A 23,465-nucleotide genomic window follows, 5' to 3' on the forward strand; every position below is an offset into this window, starting at 1 on the left:
AAATAGTGTTTTGGGAAATTTTGCATACAACCAAGTTGTGCCCACAACTTAACATCACATCCAAATGATAGTACTTCTGATGGTACAGCATTCTCACTGTCCTGCATTGAGGTGTCAAACTAGATATCCTGCTCAATACCTCCAGCAGGAGTTAAATCATATCCTTAAATCTTCATAAAGGTTCTCCTTTTGAGCCAAGCCTGAGTAATAAACTACCTTTGAAGTCTATTTGATGTGAACACTCGGAGAGAAAGCGGAATGTGTAAAGATCAATAAAACCTCAGCTCTAATGTCAGTGTAGGAGGAAAAAGGATATGTACACTGAAAATGATTCTAATACTTAAATGCTTTTTGTGTTTGGGTCTCTTAAAGAAACTGTGTAATATTTTGTTTGTTTAAACTCACCATTTTGAAATTTTAAAATGTACTTCATGGTATGATTTTTTTTAAATGCCTGATAAGCAGGCTTTCTGTGTTCATATTTTCATTCTGCCATAAGAATGTTCATCAGTAATAAGAGAGCAGTTAACTAGTGGTATCATGTAGATTTGTCCCTTCATTTGTAAGCCCTCACAAATATTCAGGAATGTATATAGATAAGTTTGATTTTTTTGAATAGTCAACTTTGAATTTGACAGATGTCAAAAAAAAAATTAGAATAGGGCAGCAGCATTAAAGTTTAGACTATAAACAAAGTGTGATTACTTTCAGATGATTGAGGAAATAAAAATTTCAGTTCAGAACCATAATTTGAGACCCAAACATAAACCACAGTAAAACAGCATATTAATTCTTACTCAGAATTTCGCAATGCTTCTGATGTAAGTTTCTAAGCTGTTGCAAAGGTTTATGGTTATGATTTGTTGAAGCCTTTTTGAGTTTCCCATCTGCACTTCATGAATTCTAGGCAGCAGCAGTTATTCTCTTGCATCATGGAGGTGAGGTAAAACACCATTAATTCACAGGTAAGAACCTGCTCATGAAAAAAAACTTCTCTCTCTGCCTTCAGTGAAATTTAATTACAGGAGTTTTCAATATAATAGTATGGCATTTCAGTCTAAAACCGCAATTCATGGTCCTTCCAGTAAACAGACTGTTGGAAATTTGTTGAACTGGTTTCTTCAACAGCATTTTTCTTTATTTATGAGGCAAGTCTATGCATATAAAGGTTGCTGCTGAACAGTCAAAGTTGAGTTTATTGTCAAATGCACAAGTACGTATACGCTTAGGTGTAATGAAAAACAGGCAAATGGTATTAGATGAACAGAATTCTCAAGGAAAATATAACTTATGTTTAATTTATACACAATTTTTACAAGAAAGAACACAATTAGATCCAAAAAAAGTGTCAGACATTGTAAACTGTTTTATAATCCAGATGCTGAGAGGTGAAACTGATGAGTCTCCGAGCATTGAGTTGGAGGAAGTGCTGATTGTCTATGTCTTTGAACTGGGGGTTTTACAATGCTGCTGTTTATCTACAAGTAAAGCACAATTTTCCTGAACTGCTGGATTACATATACTCAAATGAGCTACATTAAGAGCAGACACATTTTGTATTCAAGATGCAGTTGATGTGCAGGTTGCTTTATAATTTTCTGCAGTGAGTTTTGAAATTTGAGAGCTATTTTTATTCATGATGTGCTCATGTATGACTAAATTGTGGAGTTATTCACCTTTTTATAATTGATATAGGTAACTTCAGAGTAGGGAGAAGGAGAAAAGTCTGTTTCCTAAGAAATCTTACTTGGAAGATTCCCATTTTCCACCCCCTCATCTTCACAGCAATACAGTCCATTACTAATAGCCCATGTAGGACCATACATGTAGACACCTAAGTGAAATACTGAAGAATTACCACCACTTCCAGAACCTTTTCTACATATTTTTATTTTTCTATATTTCTGAAGATCGAAATGTGTCAGGGTAAAGATGTATGGTGTCATCATCCTAGGGTTGACAGCATAAGTGTTGGGTAGGTGTTGGAAGGCGCTTCAATCAGTAAGTAATAGCAAAGGCTGGTGATATTTAAACCTGATTTATGTGACTCGTTGGTAAAGATCAAGTGTCAAAATTATTTGACCGGTTTTCTTCCGAAGCTGAATGCTAATGCCCAGCTGATATTGCTGCTGAGATCAACTAACCAGCACAGGCTTAATATTGACATTTGTTGCCTCTTCCCTTCTGTCTTTATGCACATTCAGGGTTCTTCTGAATCTGCTGCTCCGTGCTCTCTTTAGCACTTTTTCAAGTCTTTCCCTTTTCAACATCTCGTGCATTTCTTGTATATACCAAGTGTCTTTTTGATTACTCTTATTATGTCCCTTGATCGTTTGCTCTTCTGCCCCTGATTCTTGCTTTAGCACTTAATGGTTCATTCAGTAGATCTTCCTGCTTGTTTTATATCATTCAGCTGTAATGTTTTCCAGTTCTGAGGAAAAGTTTTCACCTTAAATAACAGCCAGCTTCTCATAGTGTCCTTAATGTAAGAAAGTGAAACAAGGAACATGTTAAGTCAAACTGGAAATCAAACCAAAGGAGGAGAAATTAGGAAGATGACTTCTGTTATGTTGACCTCTTGTCTGACATGGACTTGTTACAAACTTAAAAATCCAAAAGTTGATGTTAAGAAAAATATCTTATGGTGACATTTACGAAAATACCATTGATGTGAACTGTTATGTGAACTGACTTCAGGATTGATTAATGTATATTTTTGAAATTGCGTTAATATTTAATATTTAGCCACATTTTAGTGGTGGTTGCTGTAGACTGTAGTGTGTACCAGGGGATTTTTGTATAAATAGGGCATAATGTTCTGTCTTGAGAAATGTCTATTACATAACCAGAATGGAATGATGCAGGAAATAAATTTGGTAATTAGTAACCAGAGAAAACCTTAATTGCAGGTTACAGTAGCTGAGCCAGGATGTTCCAGGTTTGTGGAGGGAAAGGGAGGGACAAAGTGGCCCATTTATAGCGACCAGTTCAGGCTCTGATAGCCCAAGGACAACAGTAAAACAATGTGCACAAACCTGCAGCTGCACAATTGCTTTAACAGTTTTGTCTTATTTCAGGCTACTCTACTTGCCCAATAGAAGTCAGCTGACTAACTAGGTAACTCGAATTTCTCCTCAAAAGTCTGCAAAGCAGGCTGAGTTGTTTAATTTGTTGCAGTGAAAATATGGAGGCCTATGCTGCATGTAGCTATATTTTTGTTACATGAGAGTGCTGCTTATAGATGCAGCAATTTGGCAATGTCTTGGGCTTTGAAGGCAGCATCAGCATTGTTTACTTTGAGACCCTTCTTACAAAGAATATTTTAACCCAGGTGCAGCCTGGTCTCCAAGTTGTCATTCTTTAGACAAGTTCCATATTTTCACTGGTGTATCAGCAATCTCCTGCCTCAAAGAATTGTCATCTTATACAAAAAAAGTTTATAAAATAACCCATGTTATGACAATCTCCTGCCTTTGTATTGATTTTCTACATAATCTAGATTCTCTCAAATTTCAAGTTTATCTTTGGGATAAGTATGTGGCTGTGTATTGAGAGGTGTATGTTTAATCTGCCACTTCGCTTGGGTGTGCAGACATTCTTGAAAGCTGATCTTTGTAACTTTATTGAAGGACTGACATACCATAAGAGCGAAAATCACTCAAACATCAACTATATTGCTGAGCTTCGTATTTTTTGAGTTCCAGTTAACAACTAATGCTGAAAGGCTGTGTGCATTAAGTGCCATGTAATTGCAGAACTTAAAATTCTCAACTTATTTCACTGCTGCAGATCTGAAAGGCAGTTTAAGTTGAACCTTGGCATACATGGTTAGTGTAGTTTATTTTAATCTGAATAATTCAAACTGCTGCCAATACAAGAACTGAAGTTTCCTGTCTACCCTAAGCTTATGGGCTGTTTTGATTATTTTGCGGCAGAAATTGGCAGTTTTATTTCTTTCCTCCTCCTGATTTTGGTTAAGGTTTTTTTTCCCCCATTTGATATCCATTAGAAGTTTGTATATTTGCATTTTTATTACTGCAGTAGTAGTTCCGTATATCATACATCATTACATTTTTAAATACACACCGGATACAGAGAGGAATCATAGAATTGTGGATATGTGCGTCTCCAGTGGCACAACTAAGTTTATAAATCTACAGAGGGGAGTGATATTATACATTTATTTGGCATTGACGTCAGTGAAAACAAGGCTGTTTCCTTTATTGCTGCTGAAAAGTGTGTACATTTGTGGTGAGGACAGTATTGGCTTTGGATGTAATGCTAGCCCAAGCTGACTCATGGCAAGAATCACTGGCTTGCTAAGTTTGTACATGAAGAATAACCAGCTTGGATAAAGTACTAAAGGAAGCCTTGTAGAACCCCAAGAGTCACAGTGGCTCCAAGGGAAACTCAAGGGAGGAGTTAAAATCGGGTCTCATTAAAGAGAGGTGTATGTTTTCCAAATACTTTTCAGTTAAGTTTTATCAAGTAACATTGCCAAACTCTGTAATCCAAGATATCGAAAAGCCTAGCAAATGCATTGGTCAAGGCAAAATTCCATTGAAAGGTCCTGAGGAAAGCAATTGTATCTTGTCAGGAATTGGGTAAACTGCTTAAATTGTTTGGATGTCCACTAAATAACGTTTTTGGAAGGAAAGTAAGTATTGGAATGGAATTGGGTTGGGATGAAAATTTTATACACAACTAACAAAGGGGTTAAATGTTGTGGCATGTTTCTTAATTGTACATGTAAAGTCTATTACTGCTTGTGTTTATTTAGCATCATATATCAATATTAAACACTTTAACATATTAAGAACAACTTAATATATTTTTGCTTGTATTTTGAACAAGATGTACCCCTTTCTGAGTGATTCTTCCTCTTCTTCAACAGCAATTCAGCGGTATTTCCGGTTGCTCATTTATGGAGTTTCTGAAGGGCAGCAGAGACTATTGCCAGGCACAGCACGGCCTCCTTGCAGACAAGTGAACTCTGGTCTCTCTTTTCAACTATTCCATTGGGAAACCACCTTAAACGGAAAAGTGGCATCAACAAACTGGGATTCTTCTGGATACTGGATTTAAAAATTGGATAATTTTTGAGAAGAGGACGGTTGTTCTTTCAATGACCTTGTCTGGATGGGGTAACTCTACCTGTGTTTTGTGCACTTGGATGCTTTAAGAAGCACCATTGCACAGACACCAACTTGAAAAGTGCCAGGTTAAACTGGACTTTATATCCCACGCGCTAAATTCACCTGAGAGTGAGCGGTGGTTTAAAAGCACAAGTACCAACAGTGAAAACAAACACAGTTCTGCTTAGAGTGTCTCTTTTTTTTAAATTTGAAATTAAGTATTGCAGCCACAATGAACCGCCCAGCCCCAGTAGAAATATGTTCTGAGAGTATGAGATTTCTCATCACACACAACCCAACTGATGCTACTCTCAACAAGTTCACAGAGGTAAAAGTAAATTTATCTTTTAAGCCAACTTAATAAATATTTAGATGGACTGATTTATTTTTTTTCTCTATGTATTTTTGTCCTTGCTTGGTTTCTAGCTGATATCTACCATCAAAGGAGAGGTTAGAAGGAAATAATGACAGTGATAACTTTTCATCTTATGGATTTCAAACCCAGCTCAGATGGCAGAGAGTCTCTTTATAACCAATCTCCCTTGTTAAAAGTCCTGGAAATAGTTGGGAGGCACTTACTGTCAGTATTAATTTGTTGCACAAATTGTTCTTGACTGCATGATGAAGCAAAAACAGCAGCATTTCCTGACTTCTGTGTTTAATTTTGCAAAACTTCCAGCCACAATTCTAATCTGTAATATTAAATTCTAAACAATAAGGTGCAAGTGTCTAAACAGAAAAGACTTAATTGTCACTACTAAAATAGTAGCCACAGCTTGTTAGACACTAACAACTTGTTTGACACTTCTGCAATGTACTTGTGATTTTGTTTCCCGTGGGTGATCATGCTAAAGGGTCACAAATTACTGGTTAGAAAATAGCCTTGAGTAGGTGCTAGAAAATTAATTCTCAAATGCATTGGCATCATTAATTTTGAACATTAATGTAAAAAAAAGTTAATGTTTTAAAACTTTAATTTAGTTGTTCTTGTTTTATGCTTTCCTTTTCCACCCCAAGAAAAGGGCCAGAAACCTCCAACTAAATCACCCATCCTCGTGCCTGCCCTCCTTGCCCACTTATTATGATTTAATATAATTAAAGTAGTAGTTAATTTGTTCCTGATAGGAATTCCAGAATCTGTCTAACAAAAAAACATTTGATTATATTTTACTTTAGTCCTACCCTGTTGTGCCTTCCAACCATACCTATACTGCTGCAGATGCTTCCATTGAAATGTTATTCTTGTTTTGCAATATAAAAAAATAATTTTAGTGCAGGCTTGTCATTTTTGCTGCCCTATGTGGTGGGGTTCATTTTACCAAAAGTGTTTTTTGTAGTCATTACTGTTTATTAGATAAATTAATTTTTTTGCATAAAGCCAAAAGCAATTCAAGAGATTCTTATTTTAATATATAATTATATTAAACAATTTACTCAGTTTTGCAACTTGTAAAAGCTACACAAGCATAATTTCATATCAGAAATAAATATGCATTTGTATTGTATACTCCTTTGCAGTCATGAGCACGTTTAAGATGAACATTATTTAAGTAACAATAATCAATTTATTATTTATAAATTGTTTTGGGTTTCAGATTTTTAATTAAAGATGTTGATGTTGAATAATAGATTAGAAATCTATAATGAAGTGGTTTAATTTTAGAATCTATGGACTATATATGTGAACCATACTTGCAGAAATCATCAAGAAATTTCTAAATTGTCAACAAATGTGAAATATTTTGAAAATGTTCAATTATAACTATACTGTTTTTTGCCTGACAAATCAGGTTTCTGGGCTAAGTATGTCTCAGCATCATAGCTTGAATTGAATAATTACTTAGTAGCAACACACTAGAATTTTTAGAAATATAAGCATTTGCTTGCTTTTTGTTCTCTGTAATCACCTATCTGCTTATTTTTTGCACAATGTAATTAAATATTCTAAATTTTTAATGTTTGGTAAATGAGATTTTTGATTTTTGGCTGTTAAGCCCAACTTGTAGTCGATTAATCAGGCATTCCGTTCAAATAATGAACCTGCTTAGTAATAATGCCTCCAGGAGTACAGCCTTTGGAAGGAAGAAAAGGGGGATCTTTGGAAAGAAGAAAGAATCCTTTGCCTAATGGTTTTAAATCATATAAATCCTTAGTTTGAAAGGTACATAGGAGAAAAGGGATTGTACAGATGCATCAGCAGTATCCATGGTGCAACTTGGTTGAGTTATGGATGGTGAGGAAGGTTGTCAGGGGGTACAGCAGGATATAGATCAGTTGGAAATTTGGGCAGAGAAATGATGGATGTAGTTTAATCTGAACAAGTGTGAGATGTTGCACTTTGGAAGGTCAAAATGTAAGGGGAGAGTGTACAGTAAATGGCAAGACTCTTACGAGTATTGATGTCTTGGGGTACAAGCCACTTTTAGAGAGCTATGCACAACTTCAGTGGTAAAGAAGGCATATGGCATGCTTCCCTTCAACAGTTGAGGCATTGTCTACAAAAGCTAGGAGGTCATGTTGCTGCTGTGTAAAACGTTGGATAGGCCACATTTGGAGTATTGTGTGTAGTTCTGGTTGTCACACCATAGGAAGGATGTGGAGGATTTGGAAAGGGTGCAGAAGAGGTCCACCAGGAAAGGTTGGACAAACTTGGATAGTTTTCTCTGGAGCATTGGAGGCTGAGGGACAACCTGACAGAAGTATATAAAAGTATGAGAGGCATAGATAGGGTAGATAGTCTTTTTCCCAGGGTGGAAATGTCAAATACTAGAGGGCATAGGTTTAAGGTGAGGGAGGGAAAGTTTAAAGGAGAAAGGCAAGTTCTTTACACAGAGAATGGTAGGTGCCTGTGACACGCTGGCGGAAGAGGTGGTAGAAGCAGATACAATAGCAATGTTTACGAGGGATTTAGACGAATGTGAATGGGCAGGGAGTAGAGAGATATGGATCATATGCAGGCAGGTGGGATTAGTTTAATTTAGCGTCATTGTTGGCGCAGACATGGTGGACCAAAGGGCCTGTTCCTGTGTGTGTTCCATCGAGTTGCATTGACGTTATGCTGGTCAGTGATTTTTCTACTGAGAGGGACTGACTTTATCAGTCTACTCTCGTATAGCAGAAAAACAAAACATTCCAGATACTGAAAACCAGAAATCATGACAGAACCTGGTGGAAGCACTAAGGGGGTAGGTGTCAACTGTGAAGAGAGAAAATTAGGGTAGTACTGATTGTGACAAATGGTCGGAAACTGAAATGTTGACCACACCCCCAACTCCCCTTCTCCTTAAAAACAAAAATGCTGCTCAACAAGTGTTTCCAACATTTTGTTTTTGGGAGGCTGGTGCACTTCAGAATGAGTTTGCCAAGTGCTTGGGATGATATCTTTTCTATCAAAGTTTTATATCCTGTGAATATTACAAGCACTTGTTTCAGTGATGGGGTCTCCTTTTTAAAGTAGCTCTGGACCTAAAGTCGCTGTTTTCAGTTGACCACTTTGCCTCTTCAGTACGATGTCACTCTTGCCCAGGACTAATTTCAAAAGGTTAAAAAGTCAAGAGGGAGCCATAGACTTTCATCTTTGTGCAATCCTTAGTAATGTACACTCTCTTTTGGTCTGCTTGCCTACATAGTGCATCAGTAAATTGGAGTTTAACTTGTTTTTCTCTTTTAGGTTTTTCCCTTTTAATGTTTTGGGGAAAACAAAAGAAAACTTGAATTTCAGTGAAGCTTACAATTACATTTTATTTGTCAAAAAAAATCATCCCAAAGTTCTAAAGTCTTTGGTTTTGTGGTAGCATGAACCACAAAATTTATTCTTTGGATCTCATTTAAGACAGTACTGGAACAGAGACACTTGTCCAAAATCTTTTTGATGTGAGCCATTATTGTTCCTTCCAGGAGCTCAAGAAGTACGGTGTTACCACGCTGGTTCGAGTTTGTGAAGCCACCTATGACAAAGCTCCTGTTGAAAAAGAAGGCATCCAGGTTTTGGTGAGTAGTTATTGCAGATTGTTGAAGCACGTCAGAGTGCAGAATTTGATGTGAGATGCTCTGGAACTGCAAGGTCCTGTTATTGAGGGCTCTGTCCCTTAGAACAATCTGAAAAGCTGCAGAATAAAGCTGGGAAAAAGCAATGCTTAAGGATGATCATTTGGTTCAGAGAGGCCATAAGTAACGATGTGGAGGGGCAAAAAAAAGGACAATTTGTTTCATTCATCTAGCCCTCCTTATGTGGTCCCATCTACCCTGGTTCTGCAATAACCACAAACTCTTCCACTAATGGAGCAAGCAAGTGGATAGTTTGTGAAGTTATGCACTCGTTCTGCCACTTTCACTGGGCTTCTGTGTGCTCCTGATACATCACAAATGAGTGAGAAGACTGCTCCCGAAATGCCCTGAGAGGTTTTTACAGCCAAGAAATCTGAAGGTGAAGCTGTGATGTATGTTAAAAGTTATAATTGATTTTTGCTCATTCTTGAATGTCTCTGACATTTTGAGAAACTTACAACTATGAAAATTGAATTAAAAGCAGAAAATTATTAAAAGTCGAAACACCCAAGACATATATAATTGGAAAATATAGGTGAAATAATTCAAGATGTGTTTGCATTTCCATTACCCCCCAGTCCCCAGGTGTAATACTTAATGTGGAATCCAGAGATGGAACAAATAGATTCAACATTCCAGATTTTGTTAGCGAGTCCCAGACTTCCATTTTTGATAGCACATGCATGGAAGTCCATGATGTAACCGCAATTTCAATAGCTGAGTACTAGCTTATTCTGTTTGTAACCATTAGGGTCCAGTCCATTTTTTTCCCCCCAATTTCAGTTGAATGAGTATCCCCTGCTTCAAGGATGATATGTCAAGCAGAATCTAATATGAAAACAAATTATTGCAGGTGCTAGAAAAATTGAAATGGATGCAGGAAATGCTGGAAATATTCTCATTTGTGATTAGAAAAATCAATGTAATTTCGGTCAGTGCCCTTCCCTTTCAGAATGGAAGGGGAATTTGATGTCATGGTTAAATTGCTTGAACTTCGTTCTTGGCCTTCAGCATTTCAGCAAAACCATTTTTTAAATCTGTGTACGTCATCCTCTCTGCCAGCCATTTCTCCCTCTTAAATAAGAGCATTATTAAAAATTTTTCAATAGTTAAAAGTCTAACCACATTGTGTCCAGTTCTGGGCACCACATTTTAGGGAAGATCTGAAGAGGGTGCAGAAGAGATTTACTAAATGATTCCAGAAGAGGACTTAATTACATGGGTGTAATGGGGAAGCTGGGGTTGAGATGTGATCTAATAGATGTATTTAAAATTGTGGAAGGCTCTTGATAGAGTAGACACAAACTGTTCTCATTGGTAGAAGGGTGAAGGACCAGAGGATATGAAGTAAAGGTGATTGCCAAAAGAACACAGTGATACGAAGAGAAACTTTTTGTGCAGCAAGTGGTTGGGGTCCGGAATGCACCGTGAGAGATGGCATTGGAGGCAAGTTCAATTATTGCAATCAAAAGGGAGCTGGATAAATACTTGAAAGAATTTGCAGGGCTTCAGGGAGAGGGCGGGGAAGTGCAACTAATGGATTGATCTTCCACTGAGCCATTATGGACTGATTTGGCTGAATCGTCTCCTGGGTTGTAATATTTTTGTGAAATACCAGTTGATTATACATCCAGATTGCAGCACTTTCTTTGAATATTTGCCACCTGAATGATAGCTATGTTGCATTTTATTTTGTTAACTGGAAGCAGCACTTGCTAGATCTACAATTGAAATGCCACATACTCAGCATTTTGATTCAAATACATATAGCAGACTGGCTCTAAAGCATCCTGACCACCTCAGGATATTGCTTTTACAGTAGTGATGCTTTCTATTGGTTGGATAATAAACAAAAGCTGTGGAGCTTTAAGGAACTTGCTGAAGATCACAACTCTACACTGTTTATTACTGAATAATCTGTGAACTTCCCCCTCTATTACACTAATTTTATCAGATTTTAACTATTTTGTGATAGTTTACTTAAATTGAGATGAATGTAGTGGGTAGGCTGACTTGGTGCTGCTCTAATGTTCAGTGAAGGACACTCAATATGCGAAATGCTGCAACATGCTGAAGGTGCATGCATCCACATCTGCTGTTTCACACCTAGCCACAAATTACTAATTACAGTCGTGCCACTTTGGGCAGTTGTTCAAGTACTTTTCTGTCAGGAGGAATTAGTTTTATCCTGCAGTACTACTTAGATTCCTTTCATTTGCCCTAGGGTAGGTCTTGCCCTCAAAAATATTTTGGTTAGAGAGAGCAAAGGAGGAACAGCAGCAGCTCTGAGTCCTCATTTGATGAACGTCATACAAAGATATGAGCTGTGAATAGTAACGCAAAATCTCTTGGAGAACCCAGCTTGTCTTGGGCTACTGACAAGAAAAATCAATGATTATGTGGACTTGTGAGCATCATAGGATCAGACTAAAATCTAACAAATATTTTTGGTGCCATCCTATCAAAATATTTTTTGAACTTTCTGATGTGTTGTATTCATAGTACCACAGAATCACCTTAAGTAATACTTGCCTTGATGTTAACACTGCCATCACAGAGTTATAAGTGTATACCACCAGAGACTAGAACTCATAATCTAGGTTGATGGTTAAATGCAATATTAAGGGAGTTGGGCAGTGACATGCTTTCAGATGTGATGATAAATAAATTGGTTTATTATTGTCACGTATACCGAGGTACAGTGGGGGGACAAAAGGGCATGAGGTTTTTTTGTTTTCCTTTTAAAAGCACTTGTGTTAGTTTTGAGTTCTTTTCAGAATAGAGAATGTTGTTTTTCACCATTAATAAAGTTTTGCTATAAACTGTTTCTGGAAACTAATCTGGTTTCCCCTGGTTAATCAGGTTGGGTTCTTTGGAAACCACATAGATGAAAGATATTTTTGTTCTATTGATAACCTGTGTTGTTTCTGGAAAATGGTTAGTCAGTTAAATAACTGAGCTGTGATAAAGGCCTTCTGTTTGTTTTCATTTCCCCTAACTTTTTTGTATCTCTACTCAGTCGAGTGATTGCCAGTTTGTAAAAATCCATGCCTAGGGGTTGAATGGTTAGTTGTCTATGGTCCTGTGATTTGCATATGGTGGAGATTGGATACTAAATTAGTTTACATCTTATTTTTAGATAAGAATGTCTGCTGTTAGCCAGGAAGGGCAAAGTACAACTTTGCTATAACAAACATTTTTGTACAAAAGAGCAGTTGCTCAGTGTTGCACTGAATAGACTCTTTTTGCATGCATCCTTCCTGAATCATTCCAGCAAGCAATGCCAGTAGTGCTGTAATCTTGGCTACAGAACTACCTGAACAAGTCATCTCCGGTATTCAATTGATGCTTTGCAACTACTTTTCAATGGTACAGCTTAAGGAAGGCAGTAGATTGACAGAATATCAGCAATTATTTATTAAAAGGAAGGCATGTTGAATTTAACAGAAGATCTGAAAATTTTCATTTAATGTTAGAGAACTCGTAGAAAAAAGTTGACACCATTGATGCTGCAATATGTCAGGAGTCTAAAACTGTGACGGCCAGTCCAGCCTGTCATAACATTAAGACCCGTCAATAGTTTTACAAGTGAAAAGCTTCCAATCTATTAAAAAAACTCATAGTATTTATAAAGTAACAATCATAGTAACATGATTCTCTCCCAATCAGTAAATAAAATTTAGATTGAACTTTGTAGCTGATCAGAGTTTCAGATAAAGTCTGGGTATTTAGCCATTACCTGCAGCAGTGATACATTAGAACGTGGAAGGAAACACTACAGTATGGCTTCTGTTCAGTTATCTATTTAAAATTCCAAGACATCTGCACAGTGTGTTAAGTTAGAAGTTCTGTATAAAGGTTAGTTGCCTGATGGCTCTTCCAATGAAGAAAATCTAATGTCTCGTGTTAAATCCCCAGATTCTGTTCTCAGTCAGGGTATTAAGAGCTAAGGCTGGTATTGCCTGCTCAGTGCTGCATTGGTGATGTCCACTTGTTAGTTACAAATTATCCAGATACAGTTCCTGTTTGCTTTTTTGTTTGCTAAGTATCTGTTTAAAAAGAAATCCTGAATCTGAGGAATGAATGGCAGGTTTGCTATGGTGGTGCGAGAGGGTTTAAACTAGTTTGCGAGGGGGATGGGAAGCAGAGGGGTAGGTCAGAAGAAGAAGTGGATGTGGAAGAGTCAGATCTAACATGTAGAGAGGCTTTAAGGAAGGAGCAGCAGAGTACAGGGTATAAAAGTAGAAAGGTGGATGGGCTAAAGTGCATTTACTTAAATGCAAGAAGTATCAGGAATAAGGGAGATGAACTGAGATCTTGGATAAGTACATGGGACTATGATATTGTGGCTCTTGCAGAGACTTGGCTATCACCAGGGCAGGAATAGATATTGAATATTCCTGGATTTCAGTGTTTTAAAAGGGATAGGGGGCAGGGGAGAAGAGGAGGCAGGGTGGCATTACTGGTCAGAGATACTATTACAGCTGCAGAAAGGGTGGATAATGTAGAAGGATCCTCTCTAGAGCCAGTATGGGTGGAAGTTAGGAACAAGAAAGGAGCAGTTACTCTACTGGGAGTATTCTATAGGCCCCCAGGTAGCAGCAGGGATACTGAGGAGCAGATTGGGAGGCAGATTTTGGAAAGGTGCAAGAATAACAGGGTTATTATCATGGGAGACTTCAACTTCCCAAATATTGATCGGCACCTGCTTAGTGCCAAAGGTTTAGAGACGGGGCAGAGTTTGTTAAGTGTGTCCAGGACAGATTCCTGTCACAGTATGTTGACAGACTGACTAGCGGGAATGCCATATTAGATCTAGTATTAGGTAATGAACCGGGTCAGGTGACAGATCTCTCGGTGGGTGAGCATTTGGGGGACAGTGACCACCACTCCCTAACCTTTAGCATTGTCATGGACAAGGATAAGAGCAGAGAGGACAGGAAAATATTTAATTGGGGAAGGGCAAATTATGAGGTTATAAGGCTAGAACTTGGGAGTGTAAATTGGGATGATATTTTTGAAGGGAAATGTACTATGGAGATGTGGTCATTGTTCAGGGATCTCTTGCAGGATGTTAGGGATAAATTTGTCCCGGTGAGGCAGCGAGAGAATGGCAGGGTGAAGGAACCATGGGTGACGAGGTGGAACAACTAGTTAGGAGGAAGAAGGCAGCATACGTAAGGTGTAAGCAGCAAGGATCAGATAGGGCTTGTGAGGAATATAGGGTAGCAAGGAAGGAACTTAAGAAGGGGCTGAGGAGAGCAAGAAGGGGACGTGAAAAGGCCTTGGCAAGTAGGGTTAAGGAGAATCCCAAGGCTTTTTTCACGTACGTGAAGAGCAGAAGGATGACGAGAGTAAAGGTAGGACTGATTAGAGACAAAGGTGTGAAAATGTGCCTGGAAGCTGTGGAAGTGGCTGAGGTTCTCAATGAATACTTCTCTTCAGTATTCACCAAAGAGAGGGGCCTTGATGATGCTGAGGACAGCGTTGGTAAGGATAGTGTTCTAGAGCATGTAGATATCAAGAGAGAGGATGTGTTGGAGCTGTTAGAAAATATTAGGACAGGTAAGTCCCCGGGGCCTGACGGAATATTCCCCAGGCTGCTCTGCGAGGCGAAGGAGGAGATTGCTGAACCGTTGGCTAGGATCTTTGAGTCCTCCTTGTCCATGGGAATGGTACCGGAGGATTGGAGGGTGGCAAATGTTGTCCCCTTATTCAAAAAAGGTAATAGGGATAGTCCAGGGAATTACAGACCAGTGAGCCTTACATCTTTGGTGGGCAACCTGTTGGAAAGGATTCTAAGAGATAGGGTCTATGAGCATTTAGAGAATCATGGACTGATTAGGGACAGCCAGCATGGTTTTGTGAAGGGAAGATCATGTCTCACAAGCCTGATAGGGTTCTTTGAGGAGGTGACCAGGAAGATTGATTTTAGTAAGGCGTTTGACAAGGTTCTACATGGTAGGCTTCTTCAGAAGGTCAGAGGCCAAGGGATCCAGGGAGGCTTGGCCGTGTGGATTCAGAATTGGCTTGCCTGTAGAAAGCAGAGGGTTGTGGTGGAGGGAGTGCATTCAGATTGGAGGGCTGTGACTAGTGGTGTCCCACAAGAATTGGTACTGGGACCTCTACTTTTCGTGATATTTATTAATGACTTGGATGAGGGGGTGGAAGGCTGGGTTAGCAAGTTTGCAGATGATACAAAGGTCGGTGGTGTTGTGGATAGTGTGGAAGGCTGTCGAAGCTTACAGAGGGATATTGATAGGGTGCAGAGCTGTGCTGAGAAGTGGCAGGTGGAGTTCAATCTGGAGAAGTGGCAGGTGGTACACTTTGGAAGAACTAACTTCAAGGCGGAGTACAAGGTTAATGGCAGGATTCTGAGGAGGGTGGAGGAGCAGAGGGATCTAGGGGTTCATATCCACAGATCACTGAAAGTTGCCTCACAGGTGGATAGGGTAGTTAAGAGGATGTTAGCTTTCATAAGTCATGGGATGGAGTTTAAGAGTCGCGAGGTAATGATGCAGCTCTACAAAACTCTGGTTAGACCACACTTAGAGTACTGTGTCCAGTTCTGGTCGCCTCATTATAGGAAGGATGTGGAAGCGTTGGAAAGGGTGCAGAGGAGGTTTACCAGGATGCTGCCTGGATTGGAGGGTATGGATTATGAGGAGAGACTAAAGGAGCTAGGGCTTTACTCTTTGGAGAGGAGGATGCAGGGAGACATGATAGAGGTATAAAAAATATTAAGAGGAATACATAGACAGCCAGTGCCTCTTTCCCAGGGCACCAATGCTCAATACAAGAGGGCATGGCTTTAAAGTAATGGGTGGGAAGTTCAAGGGAGACGTCAGAGGGAGGTTTTTCACCCAGAGAGTGGTTGGTGCATGGAATGCGCTGCCGGGGGTGGTGGTGGAGGTAAGTACGTTGGTTGAGTTCAAGAGATTGTTAGATAAGCATATGGAGGAACTTAAGATAGGGGGATATGTGGGAGGAAGGGGTTAGATAGTCTTAGGCGTGGGTCAAAGGTCGGCACAACGTGGTGGGCCGAAGGGCCTGTATTGTGCTGTATTGTTCTATGGTTCTTAAGTGCAACTGTATTTGCTGAGATTTCACATTGGTTTATTATTGTCACATGTACCAACATACAGTGAAAAACTGTTTTGTCGTGCCATCCATATAGATCACTTAACATCAGTTCATCATGGGAGTACAAAGAAAAAGCAATAACAGAATGCAGAATATAGTGTTACAGTTACAGAGAAAGTGCAGTGCAGGTAGACAATAAGGTACAAGGCCATGACGAGGTAGATTGTGAGGTCAAGGGTCCATCTTATCATATGAGAGGTCTGTTCAATAGTCCTATAACAGCAGGATAGAAGTTGTCCTTGAGCCTGGTGCTGCGTGCTTTCAGACTTTTGTATCTTCTGCCCTTTGGGAGTGGGGAGAAGAGAGAATGTCTGGGGTGGGTGGGGTCTTTGATTATGTTGGCTGCTTTTCCAAGGCAGTGAGAAGTGTAGACAGTCCATGGAGGGAAGGCTGTTTTCTGTGATGCGCTGAGCTGTGTCCACAATTCTCTGCAGTTTCTTGTGGTCTTGGCCAGAGCAATTGCCATACCAATCTGTGATGCATCCAGATAGGATGCTTTCTGTGCTGCATCTATCAAAGTTGGTGCGGTCAACGGGGATATGCTGAATTAAGAGATAATAAATGAAGTTTATGAGAATCACTACTTGATTTTTTTTCTGTACTCAGACCTTCCCTACACCCTTCACCTTTTAAGGCTAAATGGGTAATTTTTCAAACCTGTCTTAGTCCCTGTATCCAAGCACTAATTTAAATTTAGCGAGTTAGTGTGGCCGAGCTCCTACTTGATAACTCTTTTAAGACAGTAAAATTGTTGGTATTTGGAATCTACCTCATTTTCAAGAGCTAGATAGACGTAGAGAATGGGCCGTGGATCCCTGACAAATGGTGATGGTCTGAAAAGTTAACAGTGCTCATGAGGTATTGTCAAAGCATTGGTATTTCACGTTTTGTTCTCACTGGCTGGAGAGATTTAATACCAACTTTTCTACTAAACAGAACGGTTTTTTGACTGACCAAATGCCACAGCCATTACTCTGTAGGAGTTTCTAGTGCAATGTCACTAAGTAATGAACAATTAAATATTGTATCATTTTGACTGTTTTGTTAATGTTGATAAGTTTTTGCTTTTTTGAGTTTGTACACATTTATCTAATCTATTTATCATTTTGGTTTGTGGGGTAAGGAAGCATATGGACAAGTGAGGCTTCAGCTCAGCTTTTTTTTTGTTTGTATGCTCTTTCAGCCTGCAAATTCATAATTTGGGTATATGCAGTGTTGAATCCCGACATTTAATTGAAATGCATATAATTAAGTGGGGCCTAGACTGAATGGGAAGGCAGGCCCTAAGCTTTGCAGAAACATGAAATGGTGCCATTCTCTGTGACTGGCAAGTCACACAGATTCTCAGCAGTCTTTTACAGGTGTCCTCTTGACCCTTGGGAATTTTAATCATCTGCCTTACCAAATGTCCTCGGTCGCCAGTGATGGGTTATATCATGCTCTTGAATTTGAGCCCCAAGCTCCATAGAAAAATTACATTGTAAGCACACTACATATTACTGTACATACATCATTTCCTTGGACTTTTTAATACATGCTTAATTATTTCCAGTGCTTTCATTTATTGTGTTTTATATTGAGGATTGAGACCAAAAGGTCTGAATGGTTTAATTGATTTGTTTCTATGTGCCCTTCCAGTTTATCATTTAAGTTCAATTATTAGTCTTTATTCAGGTATTTTATGCAGAACTCCAAATGCTACTCCATAAACAAGTCCATATTCACTATGAAGCAATGCAGATTTATAGGCATTACATCCAATAATGTAGTGTCATCCTGTTGTCAAACAATTAGTGAAATAGCAAAAGAAACTCCAGGCCACAGGATTTAATTGTTAAAATTTAATTTAAAAAGAAAAAAAAAATTTATTTCAGAATTATCAAATTCAAAAATGAGAGCAATTCAAAAATGAGAGCAACACAAAAGGCGCTGGAGGAACTCAGCGGGTCAGGCAGCATCTATAGAGGGAAATGGACTGTCGATGTCTCGGGTTGAGACCCTTCTTAATATTTTCTCCAGAGCCCAGTCCAGATGAAGGGTCTTGACCCAAAACATCAACTATCTGTTTCCCTCCTTAGCTGCTGCCTGACCCGCTGAGTTCCTCCAGCACCTTTTGTGTTGCTCCAGATTCCAGCATCTGCAGTCTCTTCTGTCTCTCAATTCAAAGAGAGACATGATATGTCAACTCTAAAACCCACACCTATAAAAAATTGTACGTACAATTTGCCTAAGCATCTTTAAATATTTGTCTCTTAATGAACTGGCTGACCCTATCTCTTTATTGTGATGTTTAAGAGCAACTGACCAATAAGCTATCCGTACACGCCGATGAAAGCTTCAGCCACTGCTCCCAGTTAACCAAAGTGGCAAGCTGATATTCAGCTGCAAGTTTTTAAACTGGTAAACTTGCAGGGAGGACTGTGTAAGAATTTCTAATGAAATTGTTGCCAATAGCATTTTGTTTTTAAAAATTGCTCAAGGCAGCCATTGTCATGTGTCTAATTCAGTTTTGTTGTTCCAGTTTCCAGTGACATTTACAGATGTAGTTTCTGCACCTGGTCCACCATCTAATGACTTCTGTGAATATTGTATTTTGGTGTATTTTAAAGGGTCTGTCAGGATGTCCTGATATGCTGTCAGGATGTGAACTATAACAGAACTTTATTTATCATAACTGCTATATCTTTTGATTTGTAGAATTTAGTATGGATTAAGATTGGATCAAATTTCAACTAGTTTGATGTAAAGTTGACATTTGCATTTTGGCACAAAACAGCCCTTGGATTTGAGAAGCAAAGCTGAAATTATTGGGAAATTCCTGTAACAATACTGACCAGAAGTGTCATAAATTAGCCCTATAAGCTTAAATTGTTTGCTCAAAGATCTACTGGAAATTTTGTGTGAATGTACTGCAGCAAGGGTAATGTTTAAACTAGCACAGGTGGTGGATGTCCCTGCAGGATAGGGAATTCATTCAAACAGTGAATTCAATGAAAGATTTTTTTTCCATTTCAATTGTGCTTTTTTATATTTAATCTGGGCTAAAATCTGTTCTGGTATTCTTTATTTTCTTTAACTGGTCTCCCAGTAAAATAGTAGCAAGGGCCAGTAGATGAGTGCTAAAGACCTGACTGAAGCATGTTAAAACACGAGTACCTAATGGAAAATTACCTGGGTGTGTCCTGTCCACAGAGGCAAAAAAACAGGACAAAACCAATCCAGTTAATTACCTCCACTGAGTCTGCTCACAATCGCCAGTAAAGTAATGGAAGATGCTGCTGTCAAGTGGCATGTAGCTTGTAAAATGAATCAACCCCGAATACAACGTGACCTGAACAATATCAGGCAAGGGCTAATTCATTCATGCCATGCTAATGCCAGGTAATGACTATTTAGTACATGCCATCTCCCATTGATAATTAATGGCATAGCAACACTGAATCTGCCATCATCACCAGCTTTGGGGTCACCATTGAGCTGCCACAAATATCTATAAGATACCATTTTAAAAACCTACCTTTTCTGCCATATCTCACTCTTTACCAATGTTATTGATTTTTTTTCCCCTCAAATTCTGTTCATGGTTCCTGAAAATCAGCCTTTTTCTCAAAAGTTTATCTTGAACATAAGATTTATTATGTTATGGTCGTTGTTACCAAAGTATTCCCCTACTTTTGTTTATTTCAATTTGGCTCATTCTTCACTCAATATGGGAACATGTACTTACTTATTGATGGTTTTCTTTTTGTAGCAGCACCGTTCCCTTATCCCTTTTTACCTAACTCCTGTAGCCAAGCAATTTCTGGATAGTTCAAATTTCCCATGATTTTTTCTTCTGTCATTTTCCTAGCGTATTTACATTTCTTCCACTTTTTTCCATCTTAATGATCTGTGGACATTCCTATTAATGCGATTAACCCTTTTTGTTTTATAGATATACACTTTATACTTCTGTCTTATTGAAGTTTACATCAGATTTTTTCTACTCTGTTATTTGAATACAGCTGTTCCACCTCCCTTTATTCTCAAATGTGCCCCACCATGTTCAACTCCATACTTGATTTTTCTGCAGCCCCATTTTGGTAATCCCAGGCATATTTCATTGATTGCAGTGTATTGTTCTCTCCAGTTTTTCACTTATAATACAGATGCGATTTTTGTGACAATTCAACTTTTTTTGACAGCAAGTCATTTAACATTGCTTTTAATTATCTTTTTATGCTTGGTCTGAACAAAGCTGTCGAGCATATGTTTTCCTGTTTAAATTTTTATTTGGGTCTGTTTTATTATTTGTAGAATTGCCCCTGATATCCTCCATGCCAATCTTGCAAGTTTAAATTCTGTCATTTCTTTATTTATGCTCTTCTCTAAGACATTTATGGAACTTTCCCCTTTAGATCTTTGCTGCTGAGGTACTGATTAATACCTGTATGCAAAATAACCCGTTTAGCCACATGCTCATTTTCCTGTTCATATGTCAATTTGCATGTGACTCAGCAGTAGTGCAGGTTATTTCACCATGGGTTTGTTTTTAATTCCGTTCTTAACTCGTGCTCTGCTCTTGCGGGACCTCCTTCCAGTTCCTGCCTAAGTTGTTTTGTTGCATCTTGGACCACAACAACTGGGTTTTCCTTTCCAAATTCCTTTTCTGTTGCTTTGAGAAATCCTTTACCTTGGCACCAGGTAGGCACCTCGCCCTGCACAATTTGCAATTGGTACTGCAGAGGTTACTGTCTATTCCCCTCCCCCCCACCACCATTAAATGTCTGTCTTCTACCACATTTTGATTCTGTTGTTGGTCAAGCAAAAAGGTTGTCTTTGCTCTGAAACTGAGTGTGCTAATTGTGCTTGAAAAGTTAAGCAACTGAATTTAGTGGTGTTCTGTACAGGTGGAGTTTTGGTGATAGTGTGCCCAATTTCTGCTGTTCAGTATTTTGGGGGAAGATCAGAGAACACCTGCCATAGCATCCTTCTGTTTTGAAGCTTTTGCGGAAATATAGTAACGTGAACCAAGACCACTTTGACAATGTGTAAAGCTGGCGAATTATATTCAACTGAGTAATTATTTATGAAGTTACGTTCCAGTGACAGTGTGTTGTGCAGACAGAATGTAGAATCCATGCCTTCCTTAGTATTGGAGTACAGTATTAATCATCTTTTTACAGCTTGCCTCCATTTGACATTTTAAAAATTTCATATGGGTCAATAAGAAGTGATGTGACAGAAGTATGCTACCATTTCTCTTTTATGCCATTTAATAGCATACTATTCAGAGGAATGTGCTTCTAATTGCAGGTTTACATTATTGGCACTTGCTAAATAACATGTTGACTTCCTAACAGCTTAGCATTATGTACTGCATTCATGTTAAGCAACCAACACTAAGTTGTTGGTCTGCATTTAAGATGAGACAGGAGTGGGCAAGGGATCCTTTCAACTGCAGTATGTGCTGCAACAATTGGTTCTACAGAAACCTCACATTTCTCTTCTGTTTTAGGATTGGCCTTTTGATGATGGAGCTCCACCTCCTACCCAGATTGTGGATGATTGGTTGAATCTGTTGCGAGAGAGATTTCATAATGAGCCTGGATGTTGCATTGCTGTGCACTGTGTGGCAGGTCTGGGACGGTAAGGAAGAGACTAGTTTATATAGTGAAACTCCCCATGGGAAGCAATGCCAGTAGCTTGTTCTAGGTCCCTACTGCTAATGCAATGGTGTTGCATATTTTGCTATTTCTGCTTATGAGGAAATGTTTGTCCCAACTACCACACAACCTGATCAAACCAGCCAAGACTGGAAGTCATACATGCCATCCAGATCCTGTCATTGTGGGTGCAACAAGTTATATGAACAGCTGTCTTTTTGAATGTTAACTGATATATTTTGGTAACAAGCTATTTTCCAGAGCTTTGTATCTGGTTCTATAAAAATCTTGGAAATGGGTAACTGTGATACTGATATCATAACTTTAGAAGTGATCACCTGGAAATTATTCCTATAATACAACAAACACTGTTCCCTGTTGTTTTTAAAAGATGAATTAATACTGATGACGGTAAGTATTCAGCCATTAAATAGCTGGAATCCTAAAGCTTTGCCAAACTTTTCTTTTTGAGTTTGGGAATCATCAACTCAATACATTGTAGTTTAGAAAATGTGTGATTTATGTCATTTAGTAATATGTTTGATAACCCATTCTGTGACCAAGAGCACCAATTGAACACAAGAGATGTGTATTTTAGATCAACAAGAACTCGAGTGAACTAAAAGAAATTAATTGGAGAATGATGGAAAGCAGCATAGAATACCTTTTAAAATTGCAATATTGAATTTTGCATCATTAGCAACTATCAAAAAAATTAAACTAAACTATTCTGGCAATTATTTTTTGGCAAAGTTGAATAAAAGAAACTTCTACATAGCCTACTAGAATTAGGAAAAGGGAGTTGGGGCAAGTGTGTAAAACAATTGCTTAAAAAGAATCTTCCAAGCACTATTAGAATTGCAGAGAGACCCTGAAGTATACTTAGCTGAAGATGATAATACCAATATTAAATCTAGTAGGAAATTAGAACTTAAAAGGTGTGGATTAAAAAGGATGAAGAGTTGAAACACTAATATTTTAGCTACTTGAAGTTTTGAGTTTTGTTTGATCATTGCACCACTTACAAATAAAAGGTAGAGAGGAGCAAGGAAGACTGGTCCCAAGTTATGAGGGAGACAATTAATTTGACGCTTAATAATAAGTGGTATAAATTAAATAAATCCAGAATATTGCTTTTAAGTAATATGGTGTATAATTGGGTAGAATAATAGAAGGTATGTGGTTTGTGAAGTACTGGGATGTTGAGTTCTTGGCATTTAACTTGTTCCTATTCTCCATTCATGATTATGATATCACAGCCTCGCTGAACAAGGACCAGCATTACTCAGTCTATCCATTTTCTTGCACTGCAGAGCTCCAGTTCTTGTTGCACTAGCATTGATTGAATCAGGAATGAAGTATGAAGATGCTGTTCAATATATACGGCAGTAAGTAAACCATAGTTGTTGTTTGTGAGGATGTTTAAAATTTTGTTTAATAGGTAGTGGCAGCATGCATTAAATAGTTTCTTGTAGGCTATTCGTGGATTGTCTAA

The 23,465-nt window shown here is 38.5% G+C and overlaps 1 protein-coding gene across 2 annotated transcripts in view; it reads left to right on the forward strand.

The window, feature by feature from the left end:
- The window catches only part of LOC127581643 (protein tyrosine phosphatase type IVA 2-like), a 73,619-nt gene that overhangs the window by 43,712 nt on the left and 6,442 nt on the right, over window positions 1-23,465 (forward strand). Inside the window, exons 1-5 of one of the 2 annotated variants that reach the window (XM_052036203.1) lie at window positions 879-965; window positions 4,895-5,463; window positions 9,033-9,125; window positions 21,823-21,953; window positions 23,284-23,358. In XM_052036203.1, the coding sequence (XP_051892163.1) occupies window positions 5,368-5,463; window positions 9,033-9,125; window positions 21,823-21,953; window positions 23,284-23,358 (395 nt within the window). In that variant the 5' untranslated portion in view covers window positions 879-965; window positions 4,895-5,367. Of the gene's footprint in view, window positions 1-878; window positions 966-4,894; window positions 5,464-9,032; window positions 9,126-21,822; window positions 21,954-23,283; window positions 23,359-23,465 lie in introns of those variants that run through there. The other variant, XM_052036202.1, reaches the window with a different exon arrangement.

This window comes from Pristis pectinata, chromosome 22, assembly GCF_009764475.1.
Source record: "Pristis pectinata isolate sPriPec2 chromosome 22, sPriPec2.1.pri, whole genome shotgun sequence".
Lineage (NCBI taxonomy): Eukaryota > Metazoa > Chordata > Chondrichthyes > Rhinopristiformes > Pristidae > Pristis > Pristis pectinata.